Here is a 13,064-nt window from a genome sequence, read left to right on the forward strand (position 1 = left end):
AATTGTGACACTTTGTCAACTATGTATTTTGCTGTAATACCGATATTGTATTATCAAGCATAAAAAATTGTATCTGTGTTTTCAATGAAATTATATACATGGATTTATTTTTTCCCGGAGCACACCTATGAATAAAGTGGAAGAGGCTAATCACATTTTCCCACTAGGCTGTGCGAAAAAGACGGCGTGAAAAAATGGCGTCTCGAACGTTTGGACAAAAACCGGCGTCTTTCTCCTTGGAGGATGGCGGCGAGAAGTACATGATCGGCTCGGAGGTAAGCCACTGTTGTAAGCTAAGTAGTGATACAACGAGAGGGGGCGATCTCTGGTTGTTTTTGCACCAGCGATACATTGCAAGAAATCCCTTTGTTCTGATGGGGGAGGGGGGCGATTGTTTTGGCTTTCAGATCACGTTCTAGTTTTATATTTTCTTCATTCCGCAAGTAAAAGACGAAAAGTCGGAGTAGATGTTTGTATTTCAGCAACCGACGTCTTTTGAGCTGTTCAAACGTCTAAACGTTTGGAATAAAATGCATGCGTGGACAACAACACAACAACAACATGGTAATGATGTACGGTAGCTTTTTTCCCTGATTACTGTAAAAGGGATTTGATTTCGCGGTGGGGAGAAATTATGTAGTGTTCACAGTAGTTTTAAGTTCGCGGTTGAAATTGCCAAGCATGGATGTACTGTTTAAGGTTTTAAGTTAAAACCACGAACATAAGACCACCGCAAATATTTTCCCATAAGACCACCGCAAATATTTTCCCATTATATTTTCCCATTATATTTGTTATTCTAAAGTATTTTTGAAAACTGTTCATCTTGATGTCGAATCAACATTTGGGCAAGCAGAAGTAGACAAGCATAATTCTTTGACACTTCAGGCCCCAGAGACGTAAATGATAAACAAAACACTTCTTAACAATATCATGGTACATGTATCACGCTAGACAAGCTTTGACAAGTTAGGTCCCTTCAACTTTGACCCCCCACATGCGCAGTGTAAATCGTGAAGTAGCTTAGTAACTTCTGTTCTGTTGTTACCCAGGTGGGGAACTACCTGCGAATGTTCAGAGGATCTCTCTACAAGAAGTACCCATCGCTATGGAGACGACTGGCCACCATAGACGAGAGAAAGAGAATCGCAGAAGTTCTCAGTAAGTTGAGAAAGACTTGTATGTACTTGTGCCATTGTTCTTACTGTAAGTGTAAGTTTACATGTATCATTTTTTGTTTAAGTCAAGAATGTCCCTTCATTTCTTTTGTCACTTGTCTTTTTCAAATGTTCGCTAAAACTAGATATAGAAGGTTTAATTTGTTCAAAAAAGAGTTCATTTAAAAATTAGGATAGCCCCTTAGGCATTGCCAAAAACAGTCTAAATCTATCCCTGTTTTACAAATTCTGTTTGTGCATCCAAAGCCCTCAAGCGATCAAACATGTAGGAGAGAACATTTGATATGCCAGTTTTTTCTGCAAAACACAGCCAGACTCACATTTGTACTTTTTGAAGTTCTTTTGTTAGATTCCTAAAAGTCTTCAAAATTCTTCCTTCACAACATTAGAAATTGTTCAGAATCAGAAGTTATCTTTTCCCTGTTCAGTTTGTTACAAATACAATGCTGTGAATACATACAAGTTTGTAAATTTGTACAGATACGTCGAATCCCACAGAGCATCCCTAGCCTTTGAGTTTGACCCATATTTGTACATTTTAAAGTACATGCATTTTATTATATCTCTAAAAAGTGTTCCAAATCTTTCATTCACTAGTTCTGCTGATTCTGAAGTTACCTTTTTCCAGTGCCGTTTATTACTCTTGTGCCTTGACGTCCAAATTAGACATGACTAAGTAGTTGCATTGAATCATACAAGAGTGTCCCTGTGTCCCCTCATTTCCATGCATGTGTTACTGTGTTCATCATATCATTGTGTCTAATTGTCCTTGTTGAATGCAGCCCAAGCCCAACTTGAACAGGGAGCCAAAGTAGGCGTAGGTGTGTATCGAGTTTCTTGTGGTCTCCTCCTACTGTTCCTCCAATCAGAAGCGATCCCTCAAAATTAGCTGCGGCTAGAGTTTCGCACCTCAATTGGATTTTCATGATTCCATGTTGATTTGACTTCTAATCTTCCATTTTTGTGCTATTCAGCCATTTTAGGATTTCTCCCTTCTTGTTTGAAACTGACAAGAACTCCTGTTTTCTTTGATTTTAGCCTTTCCCACTGTGAGACCTTTAGTTAACATTTTGCAATTAATACAAATTTGCAAATATGCTGCTTATGAAAGCGTGATCTTTACCCTTCTTTCTGTGTGGATTGCGTGATTTCAGTGTACCTTCACAAACTTAGTTACTTAGTAAATTGCTTATTAATTACTTGCCCAGACTACTTTAGCTTCCCATAACACCCTGCTAAAATGTTAGGCCAGTCTTAGTCAACAACAGTCTCCAGATGTGTCTGTCAATTTGTGTTGCTGTGTTTGTGTATCTAAAGTCAGTGTGTATTGTTTGCATTTTGTGATGTCAAACATGCCTCACAACGAGTTATACATACCGCCATTTGTATCTGTGTTGCTGTATATACATATGCATGTCATTGTGTATGTACATGTATTATCATCCTGTTAGCGGAGTAGACCCAGGGCTTTTAGTTACTTTTACTATCACAAATGTTTTGTCCCCCGCCAAATGAGTCCCAGTTTACTCGCAGTGTTTCCTGATATCGCCAAGATCCGCCAATATAGGGATGGCTAAACAGTTATTACACACATACACTATGATACAGGTAGTATCGTAGGACACCCATCGTGCTTGGATTGCTCTCATAATCCATCATGCAAGTTCCTTGCCTTTTCAAGTTTGCACGTTCAACAAGTGACTGTGTTTTTTGCCTTCCTTTTGTTATGAAAGAGTAGTAAGTTTAAGGTTCCTTTAACTTTGAAATACATGAAATCATTTCCATAAGTAAAAGAAACAACCTAACATAACTCAGAATCAACACTTAAAACAAGACATCTGGTAAGTACACAATTTAATTTTTATGAGCCAAATAATTTCTTGCATTACAATTATTAATACAACCATCAAGAAACTCTGGCTGCTTTATCAATGAGGGGGCCGAGTGCAGGGTGCCCTGGACAAGAGATCTGGTCACCGGGGGTAACCTGGGAGTTCTCTGTTCCAGGTGACTCTGGTCACACCAGCCTGGCGACCAACATCACCCTTCTGCGGGCGCTGGAGGTGGAGGATATCCTGGAGGGGAACGATGAGAAGTACAAGGCCGTGTCACTCAACACCGAGCCCATACAGATCAAGTCAGTCTTTTGCTCTGTATCAGATGTAACTTGCTATGTACACTATTACAGTACTGATATACTTAGGGTCAGCTTACTGCGTCAGATTACCTTTGTTATGTATGTGGCAGAGACTGTCATTTTCATATAAGACTGTTTAGCCATAATCAATGCTGTAGGGCTGATGTGAATTAGGATTTTATCATGCTCAATATTGACCGACAGAGGCCATACACGTGTATATGTAAGGTAACGTACATTACACTACTAGTAGTATGTTTCGCATTCTTGACATTGAAGCGTCAGGAAAAAAGAGAAACATTTTATCGCATAGCTTATTTCAAATTTTGTTGTTAGGATTTGGGTTCTGTACATCAAAGGCAAAAGTGACTTTGAGCCCTGATCATTCCATGTGTATAGTGACCAGCATTGAAGCATGTTGTCCCAAATGGGCAGGCCAGGTCTCTATATTGTAGCATCTTCATATGTGGCATAAATTGTGTACCAGTATATGTTTGATTGACCATGGTGCTCTCCGTTGATGAAGGTTAGACATACAGGTAATAAAAAAGATACGCCAAAATTAGTTACTCAAGCACCTGGATGAAATGGTACTCTCCCTTAGTCTGTGAAATGTAAACTCTGCAGGCTACTACCAGTTTGATTTAACTGGGCGCTGTTCTCCCCGCAGAGATGCAAAGCCTAAGCGGAGTAACTGGGTCCCAGCCCTGCCCAACAGTTCCCACCACCTGGACGCTGTGCCCTGCTCCACTGCCGTCAACAGACACAGGATCGCAACCAAGAAGATACGCACCTTCCCTCTCGTGTAAGTGCATCAGGCTATTTGTTCATACCCTTGTAGTACCTATTGGCACACAGGGCAGTTAGTCTCCTTGCTGTTTATGCAGTAGGGTATATTTTTACAGGGAGGGGTTGTTAGCTCTTCCACTTTAACGTGTTTGGGCCACCTCCTCAAACACAGGATCCGCATCTCATATCCCTTCCGAAAGACTGGTGCAGCCCCAACCAATCTTTCAATAGTTAGGAGGAATCAATTCACCATCGTCAAAAGACATTTGTAAGTTGGAACTTAGTTGGGACTACAGATTTCATGCCACATTAATCTGTCATCCATTGCCCTATCCAGTTTCCCTCGAGCCCTTTTCCAGTGTCTCTTGTTGAAGTACATTTGTATCAGTTTTCTGCAGCCTTCATGCTGATAAAACAATATTTTCAGATTTGATGACCACGATCCGTCCATCATACATGAGAACGCGGCGCAGGCCGAGGTGCTGATCCCCATCAGACTGGACATGGAGATAGATGGGCACAAACTCAGGGACACCTTCACATGGAACAAAAATGGTTGGTATCACATAGAAAAAGAATAGTCTCATGTAGTGTCTGTATCTGTATATGTTTGAGACACCTTAACATGGAACAAAAACAGTTCATATCAACTCAACAGAAATATAGCTGTCTGTATCTGTACATGTTAGGCACACCTTCACCTATAACAAAACGGTTCATATCAACTCTACATGGAACTGGACATGGAGATAGATGGGCACACACTCAGGGACACTTTCACATGGAACAGAAATGGTTGGTATTATATGGAAAAAGAATACTGTAATTCACTTTATCTTCACTGTAGCAAAATTTCACAGTGTAAGGAAAATGGACATTTTCACAGTGACTGAACTTTAACTTCACGCCCTCCACAGTCATGTCAAGGATTTTCTTGGGCCTCACTGTCCATCACAATATGGTTGATATACTCTTCCTTTCCACAGAACAAATCATCACTCCGGAGCAGTTTGGGGAGATCTTGTGCGATGACTTGGAGCTGCCGTCTCTGTCGTTTGTCCCTGCCATCGCCCAGGCCATCAAGACTCAGATAGAAGCCTACCCCACAGACAACATCCTGGAGGAGCAGAAGGACCAGAGAGTCATCCTTAAGGTCTGGGATTCTTTTAGATTTTCTCCTTCATGTTTTGTTTAGACCCTTGCAGTGCCTAGTGACATAAGCAGGGCTGTCTCCAGCTTTAAATTTTTTTCCATCTCACTCATTGCTTGGGAGCCAATTTTTTAAATTTTCATTGTTGAATTTGTCATTTTAAGCTTAAAAGAATATATTTTCATCAGTTTTATCTCATGAAATTGATATTTTGGGGACAGAAGGGGTTGAATTTTTTTCCGTCCCAACAAGCAAATTTCCGCCCAGGGACAGAAGGACGGGTCCTGGAGACAGCCCTGGATATAGGACAGTAAGTTTCCTTGCTGTTTCAGTAGCAGGGTATATTTTTACAGGGAGGGGTTGCTAGCCCTTCTCCTTTAATGTGCTCAATGCACCTCCTCAAACACAACAGGTTTGGGCCAATTTTCTCTGGTGTTGACACTGACTTGTGATGCATGGGTCAGATAAGTGACCTCTACAAACAAAATGGCCATGCCCAGAATCATCACATTCTTAGTTTCTGTTCCAAACAAGATACAAGATAACTTTGAAAATTGTGGTGCTGCCACTGAATTAGAAACCCATGCATACACTTACAGTTCATCAAAGAAATTTGCAGTGATTGCACCGTTTTGCGCCCATTTGTACCATTTAGTGAATGCAAAAAGATTTGCGCCACTTTGCAAATGTCTAGTGCAATTTCACGCAGTACAATGAGATGTCCAGTTTAATCTGTTTCTACTAACTTTCTTCTCACAGTTGAACATCCATGTTGGAAACATCTCTCTTGTGGACCAGTTTGAGTGGGACATGTCGGAAAAGGACAACAGTCCGGAAACCTTTGCGCTGAAACTGTGTCAGGAGCTGGGCCTCGGCGGAGAGTTCGTCACGGCCATTGCCTACAGTATACGTGGACAGCTTAGCTGGCACCAGAGAACCTACGCTTTCAGGTAGCTATCAGCAGAACCTCATTTGTTTGTTTGTTTGTTTATTTGTGTGATGTTTTCACTGTCCTGTGAGAAAAATATTCAAGGTCACTTGTGAATAGAGCAATTGATCCACACCAATTTAATTTGTCAGATTAAAAAAGAATTATGATAGATTTGAAGATCAACACGAATACCTTGCAAAATTGAGGGGAAACTCTGGACACACAGAGTATTGTCAGATGCAACTTTTCCACCCAGTCCTCTATTTTTATGATGTCCTCTTCCTTGATTAGCTATGAATCATTATGGAATTTTATGACGAAGGAGGCTGCTTCTTTTTTTTTCCGGAACATTTCATGATTGATTTTGAATCCTACTGTAGTGATTTTTAGACTGTTAGTGTGGTCTTTTTGTAGTTTAGCAATTTGCTGCTAGAGGGCACTTCTGTAATCTTGTGAAGGTCTATGAAATAGAAATGCTGCTGTCTTGGTGGAGGTTTGTATGCACTGACTCAACACTGTCTAACATTCTAACCATTGCACAAGTCAATCCCCTTGTGTCTTGGACATCAGTGTCTTTGGTATTTTTGTTTCTAGTAAAGTTTCAAATGTCACAAATTTTCTGAAATGTTTAGCAGCAGTTAATTAATGTACATTGTAGTGTTTTGAATATGAAAACTGGTGACACAACAATGCCTGCTGTAATCCATTTGCTTTTACATGTGTACACATACACACACACACACATTCAGACATACATTCACACATGCACACACACACACAAACATGCACATACATGCACACATACATACATACATAGACACACACACAGTACACATACACACATACACAAATACATACAAACACAGACACACATGGACACACACACTTACATACAGGCACACATAAAGAACACACAGGCATGCACACATGTGTATACGCACACATAAATAGCTTCACACACATAGTACAGTCTCAAGCATGGAAATATGCATACACATACACAAATCAGCACTTTTTACTTTCAATGCTGGGTGAATTTTACTTTGCGGTTTGTATTTAGCACCTGCCTGTATAGGCCTCATCTTGTGGCTGTACGATTTTTTCTTGTTGCTTTTTGGACATCCCTTCTTTCTTTTTTCTTTGCACGCTTACTCTTCTTTTTGCTCAAATCTCCCTGGAGGGGGCAAAGGTGACTATGGTGTTCCTTGTATACATCTTCAACCTGCTTCAGTTCTGCAGAACCTTTAAGATGCTGGAGTGATAATGATTTCTGTAATTTCTAAGTTCTTAACATACAAAGAAACATACCTGAGGATGTTGTGTGACCTGCTGCAGGGGACATATTGAAGGCCCATTTTCTAACAAAACCCTGTAATGCCTAATGAAATAAGCTAGTTCTATAGAATATCAGGATGATTCTGTTTTGCTTTCCAATGTTTTGTAGTTCTATTTACTTTCACACATCAATGTAACACGATTTAAGTTGAAATTATGAAAGCCAGAGAGCCAGAGTTTCAAACTCATATGTATTGCAGAGATTGAATAGGGAGAAAGTTACCTTTTTTTTATTGTTCCACTTTCTGAAGTTGATACAGAAAGCAAGGCAATGGGAAAAGGTACTATGAATGCCTTTAAGTTTGCAGGGATTTAATTTCGCAGCAGGGAGAAAATTTAAAGTTTGCGGTGGTTTTGAGTTCGCGGTAGCAGTATAGTCACATACTGTACAGTAATGGAAAGTTCACGGATAGGCAGTTACCACAAAAAACATGAACATAAAACCACCACAAAATTCTCAAGAACTACAGTAACAATCCCCCCCTCAACCTCTACTTTTAGAGTAACAGTTGAGCTATTAAAAGCTCTCAAGAGGTTAAGACATCCGCCATTTTTTGGCAAAGCCTGATAGAGAATATCATTTCTCTCCCTGTTACCCATGTGCCTTACAGCGAGGCGCCGCTGCCGACGGTTGAGATCGCGGTGCGTAACCAGGGGGAGGCCGACCAGTGGTGCCCCTTCCTCGAGACGCTGACGGACGCGGAGATGGAGAAGAAGATTCGCGACCAAGATAGAAATACAAGGTGGGTAGCAGGGTGCGAAATCCCCAGTTGTGCAGTTGCGCAGGCAACACTATTTTGGTTGCCGCAAGTTAATTCCAAAACCAAGTAGCGCAGTGCGCAACCTTATATTTTGAGCCAAAGATCTCAGTCCGAGCCCTAGAAGCTCACAAAAACACTGCGTCACTCTCATAAAATTCAGTAAATCTTCAAGTTCAATTAAAACAAAGAAATCAACTCTTTTTCATTTTAAACCATCCAAAACCCTTCATAGATTGTAGAATTTGATCTGAAAAAGACGAAAACACACTTGCAAGAAAGCTTTTTAAGACTAGAAGAAAACATTGCTGACTACCTCCCAACCACAGATGACCTTGCTGACATCTAACTCCCAACCATGGTCTGTGGATGGTCGAAAGGTCATGGTCGGCAATGTGTGACAAGAGCATTAGTGGAATAACTGTATGATTGTGTGAATCATGACGATATCTGTTTGTCTCGAATTTCAGGAGAATGAGAAGACTCGCCAACACGGCGCCATCCTGGTAGGGAAACAACTGAGCTTCTACGCTGAGAGGGAAAGGAAAGAGAAGACAGCATACATGAAAACTGTCAGTCTGTCACTATTATAAACGGTCACTTTCAATTTTGTCAGTTTATAAAACAACCCCTCTCCACTAGAGGCTGTAACTGCTGAGTAACCTGACAAGTTGCTCAATGTATTTTCTTTCTATGCATAGCCCCAGTCCTCAGCTTAGCAGCTGGGCTGTCAGTTATTACTTGACAGGACGCTGTCGCACAGCACTGAGGGGTTTTGGGTTGACCGACTACTACCCGACGGGGCTGAATTGCAAGGGTCTGGAGGCTGCCATTTTGGCGCCAAGGTGACCTCAATACGACAATTGCCCCAGGTGCGACCTGTATTCCATAGAGGAAGAGCAGTTTTTTTTACATTCTGTGTGTTGTCTTTTAAATCATACTTTTGTATCTTGCATCCTATTCCAATTATGAAATCAAGGATAAATCAAATCAAATTTTGGTCTCTGTATGGTCGCTCATCAGTGATTGTTGTCTAGTGGAAAGGGGGCCTTAACTTCAACAGAAAGTTGAATGTTGTAAAATCGGTTGTCTTGGATACTTGGATACTTTATTTTCCTCCATTAGCTACATACATAGTATGGAGCTACTCTTCCTGGAGTAACTACAAGTCTGAGGGACCACTGTGAAGTGCTATGTACTATGTAACATTATGAAACATAGCAGAATGTTGTTTCTATCCAGAAAACTATAAGCACTCCATGTATTATGACTGTATGATGTCAGTAGTTGTTTGTGCTTTCATGTAAATTGTAATACTCAAAGATCTTCACTTGGAAGTGGCCATGTAGTATACTTAAGAAAGTATGTCAGAGAACTGTAAGTAGGAGTTTTGAAATAAAAAAAGAAAACAAGAAATAGAAGATATTTTGCATCTCTGAAATATTTTTAGTGTTGGTGAATTTCTTTTATTCATTAGCCCACACCAATTTAATTTCTTGGTTAACAGATTTTTTTTAGATATTAGCACATCATTAAAACAGAAGGCTGGGGTGAAAACTTGCACCTGACCCTGTTCACTCCCTGAAACTGTGTGCACCAAAGTATAGGCTTTTATCTGAGATTTTGTTTTCATGTTGATTTTCCAATGTAGCATTTTTTTTTAAATTCTGTTAACCAAGAAATTAAATTGGTTTGGCCTCATTGTGAATTTCTCTACTTTTTATCTAACTTGCTGTCGGTGTCCCCACCCCCCAACATTCCTAGCTGTGGAAGCCACTGGGGACCATTTTTACTTAAATTTGACCTACACTTCCTGTCAGTCTGCAATTACAGACTATCCCATTCACTTCCTGACACTCTACTATATTCAAATGACTACAGGAAAACAGTAGACATTGATGATTTACCAAGGGGTTTAGTCTGCTATCAATACTATGGTGGGTGCGCCCACACAGACATCAAAGAACTTGCCAATTCCCCATGGACTCTGTGTGGCCATATACATATAGTGTGAACTTCAATGGCCAGCTTAAGTAAAACTCCATCAAATTATTTTCCCTTTTGACAATCTCGTCTATTTTCCCTGGTTGCAAAAGTGTCTGACCAGGGTCGTCAGGTTTGAGCTAGGGTTAGTCGGGAAACCGGAAACACACAACTTTTTCCTAGGCTATAATTTCAAAATTCATCAAATTTGATACCCACTTTCTACATTGTTCTAAAATTGGTTTACAGTTTCAGCACAGTATGATAAGACCATGCCCAAAGGCGTATCACCTATGAATAAGGCAGAACAATGGAACAACGCTGAATAATAATATCCCCTCAGTGCCTTCACCTGTTTTGTAAACATGACTCAGAAATCATTATACGCCCTGTAACTGTCACTGTAGTAGACGTAGATGGCATCTTTATCCTGATACAAGAGACAACGTGTTTTGTGTAAACTTTTTGAAATGGCGGCGCCTTGTTTACTGTTATGATATTAGACTACACGATACCCTGATTGTATGGGAAAGTTGTAATATTCCAATTTAGTAATATCTTTAGAATATTGGATGTTGTGATGTAGTGGCAATGCGACCAGTCAGTAGAAATTACATATATCTTGTTCATGATTTTGTAGAAATAATACTGTAAATGGGGAAATTTTAGCAAACTTTTCTGTTTTCAGCCCGCCTACCCCCATGTTTGATCCGAGAACGTAAAACTACCCGAACATTTCCGTTTTTAAACTATTGCCTGGAGTCACTCTTTTTTTCAATGTCCCTTTCTAAAACATACAACGATCTAGACTTCTAGAGCCACTGAATAATCGCTTTGTACTGATAGTGATTCCGCAAATTTACTCCAAAATATCTATATTTTGTCTGTCGTATGTACTGACATTAGAACGACGTTGAGAAGCTTCTCAAATTGAAGAGTTGGCCGCTTTGCACAGGGAATACGCGCTGGGAATTAACATCCGCTTTTTCTGAGAAATGCAAGGGTCATAACAGAGCTTTAATCTACTGAGAATATACATGTAAGAGTCTGAAATGTCTTTTCTGTGAAATTGTTTCCCCTGGGCTTTGTGGTATTTATTTCCTTCATATCCCGTTCCAAACAAACACTGAGTCTATGGCTGCATGCATATGTGCACACACGCGTGCAGGCTGGCTTTTAAGCTACAGCCTCGTCGTAACACGTAACAAAGACATGCTATGCTTGTGAATGGACGTAGAATTTTTAGAAAAATAATTCGAAGAATCGAGGAGGTTGATTTAGGAATTAGTTAACACGGCGTTGTGTCTAGCTGACTACGATTGTTTCATAACGCTTACAATTAATTTGCGGCCAACACTTATGAATGTTTATTTTTAGTCATGTAAAGTCTCCACACAATCACAACTCACTGTGACCGAACAGTAGTGCTAAACTTGACGGTGTACGTTTGTAACTTGAGAACTCGTCACTACGGCTCTCTCGCGCTACTAGCGGCGCACAAAAGGATGTGGAAAACCTGCTCGGGACAGTGGAGCTTGGAATATTCGTCGTCACAAAAGACATGCTATGCCTGTGAATGGAAGTAGTATTCGAAGAATCGGGAAGGTATATTTAGGATTTAGTTGAAACTGCGTCGTTTCTAGCTGACTGCGATTTTTTCATAACGCTGACAATGAATTTTTGGTCAACACATATGAACTTATTTTTGTCGTGCAAAGTCTTAACACAATCACAACTCACCGTGACCGAACTTGAAGGTGTACATTTGTAACTTGATAGCTCGTTTCGCCCCTCCCGAGCTACTAGCGGCGCACAAAAGGACGTCGACAACCTGCTCAGGACAGCAGAAATGGAGCGTGGAGACCTACTCGGCGTCAGGCGGAGTGAAAACACCTATCGATTGTTGGAGCACTTGTCAGAAGTTGTTTAGGTTGTTTCAGAGGTATTGGCATACGAATTTTACGGATTTCATACCAGTTATACGGAATATTATGAATTCACACCATCCACTACTAAGAAGTGTGAGCGGATCACACCTTACTGTACAAAACTGGTGTGTTACGCCTAAAGGCGGTTTACCTGTTATGCTGAACAATCAATCAATCAATCAAACAAGCTACTTATTTCTTAAATCTAGGCCAGTTATATATTAAAAAAGGGCAGTTGAATCATAGTAAGAGAAACTTGGGATTGACTCAACATTTGTCTTAGAAAGAAACAAAATGTACGCGATACGAGTCAACTGATGTTGTGATACCGCCAGACTACTGTAAATGTATTTAATTTCGCGTGGTTTTTATTTCGCGATAAGGGAAAAATGGAGTGTTTGTGGTGGTTTTAAGTTCGCGGCAGCGCTATAGTACATACTTCTACAATATAGGACAAAAATTTGGTGGTTTCATGTTCGCTGTGAAACGGTCGCCGTGAAAACCGCGAACATAAAACCACCGCGAACATTTCTGCATTTACAAAAAATTTCGAAAGTATACCTGCCACCCCACATCTGCTTGTATATGACGTCATTCCTCCCGAGCCCTGGCGTGTTTTGTGCCCCCCTGCCGAGCCTCTTCAAGCTGAAGACTGCGGCGGGAGAGAGGGAGAGTGGCACTCGGGGCTGTTAGAGGAGCTCCAATTAGGGGACGGGCCGAGTTACGCTTCCAACACTCCCTCGGACAAGTTTCCCTGGAGAGCTACGGCTTGAAGCCTTATTGATTAGGAGAAGATTGATGATTACATATAAGAAGAAAATATTGAATGAATGAATTGAATGATTTATTGCACAACGATTGCACTAGTGACAATG

The 13,064-nt window shown here is 40.6% G+C and overlaps 1 protein-coding gene across 2 annotated transcripts; it reads left to right on the forward strand.

Annotated features, from left to right (window-relative positions):
* Window positions 1–141: 141 nt before the first annotated feature.
* LOC136439056 (SWI/SNF-related matrix-associated actin-dependent regulator of chromatin subfamily B member 1-like) lies at window positions 142–9,699 on the forward strand. 2 transcript variants are annotated; one of them, XM_066434206.1, is made up of 10 exons: window positions 142–275; window positions 1,053–1,161; window positions 1,961–1,999; window positions 3,186–3,315; window positions 3,986–4,120; window positions 4,532–4,659; window positions 5,091–5,257; window positions 6,014–6,204; window positions 8,132–8,263; window positions 8,749–9,699. In XM_066434206.1, exons 1-10 carry the CDS (start codon window positions 195–197, stop codon window positions 8,786–8,788), a joined length of 1,152 nt encoding a protein of 383 aa, XP_066290303.1. In that variant the 5' UTR covers window positions 142–194; the 3' UTR covers window positions 8,789–9,699. The 2 variants fall into 2 exon arrangements, with proteins under 2 accessions (XP_066290303.1, XP_066290312.1); XM_066434215.1 differs by lacking the exon at window positions 1,961–1,999.
* Window positions 9,700–13,064: the final 3,365 nt, after the last annotated feature.

This window comes from Branchiostoma lanceolatum, chromosome 1 (genome assembly GCF_035083965.1).
Source record: "Branchiostoma lanceolatum isolate klBraLanc5 chromosome 1, klBraLanc5.hap2, whole genome shotgun sequence".
NCBI lineage: Eukaryota > Metazoa > Chordata > Leptocardii > Amphioxiformes > Branchiostomatidae > Branchiostoma > Branchiostoma lanceolatum.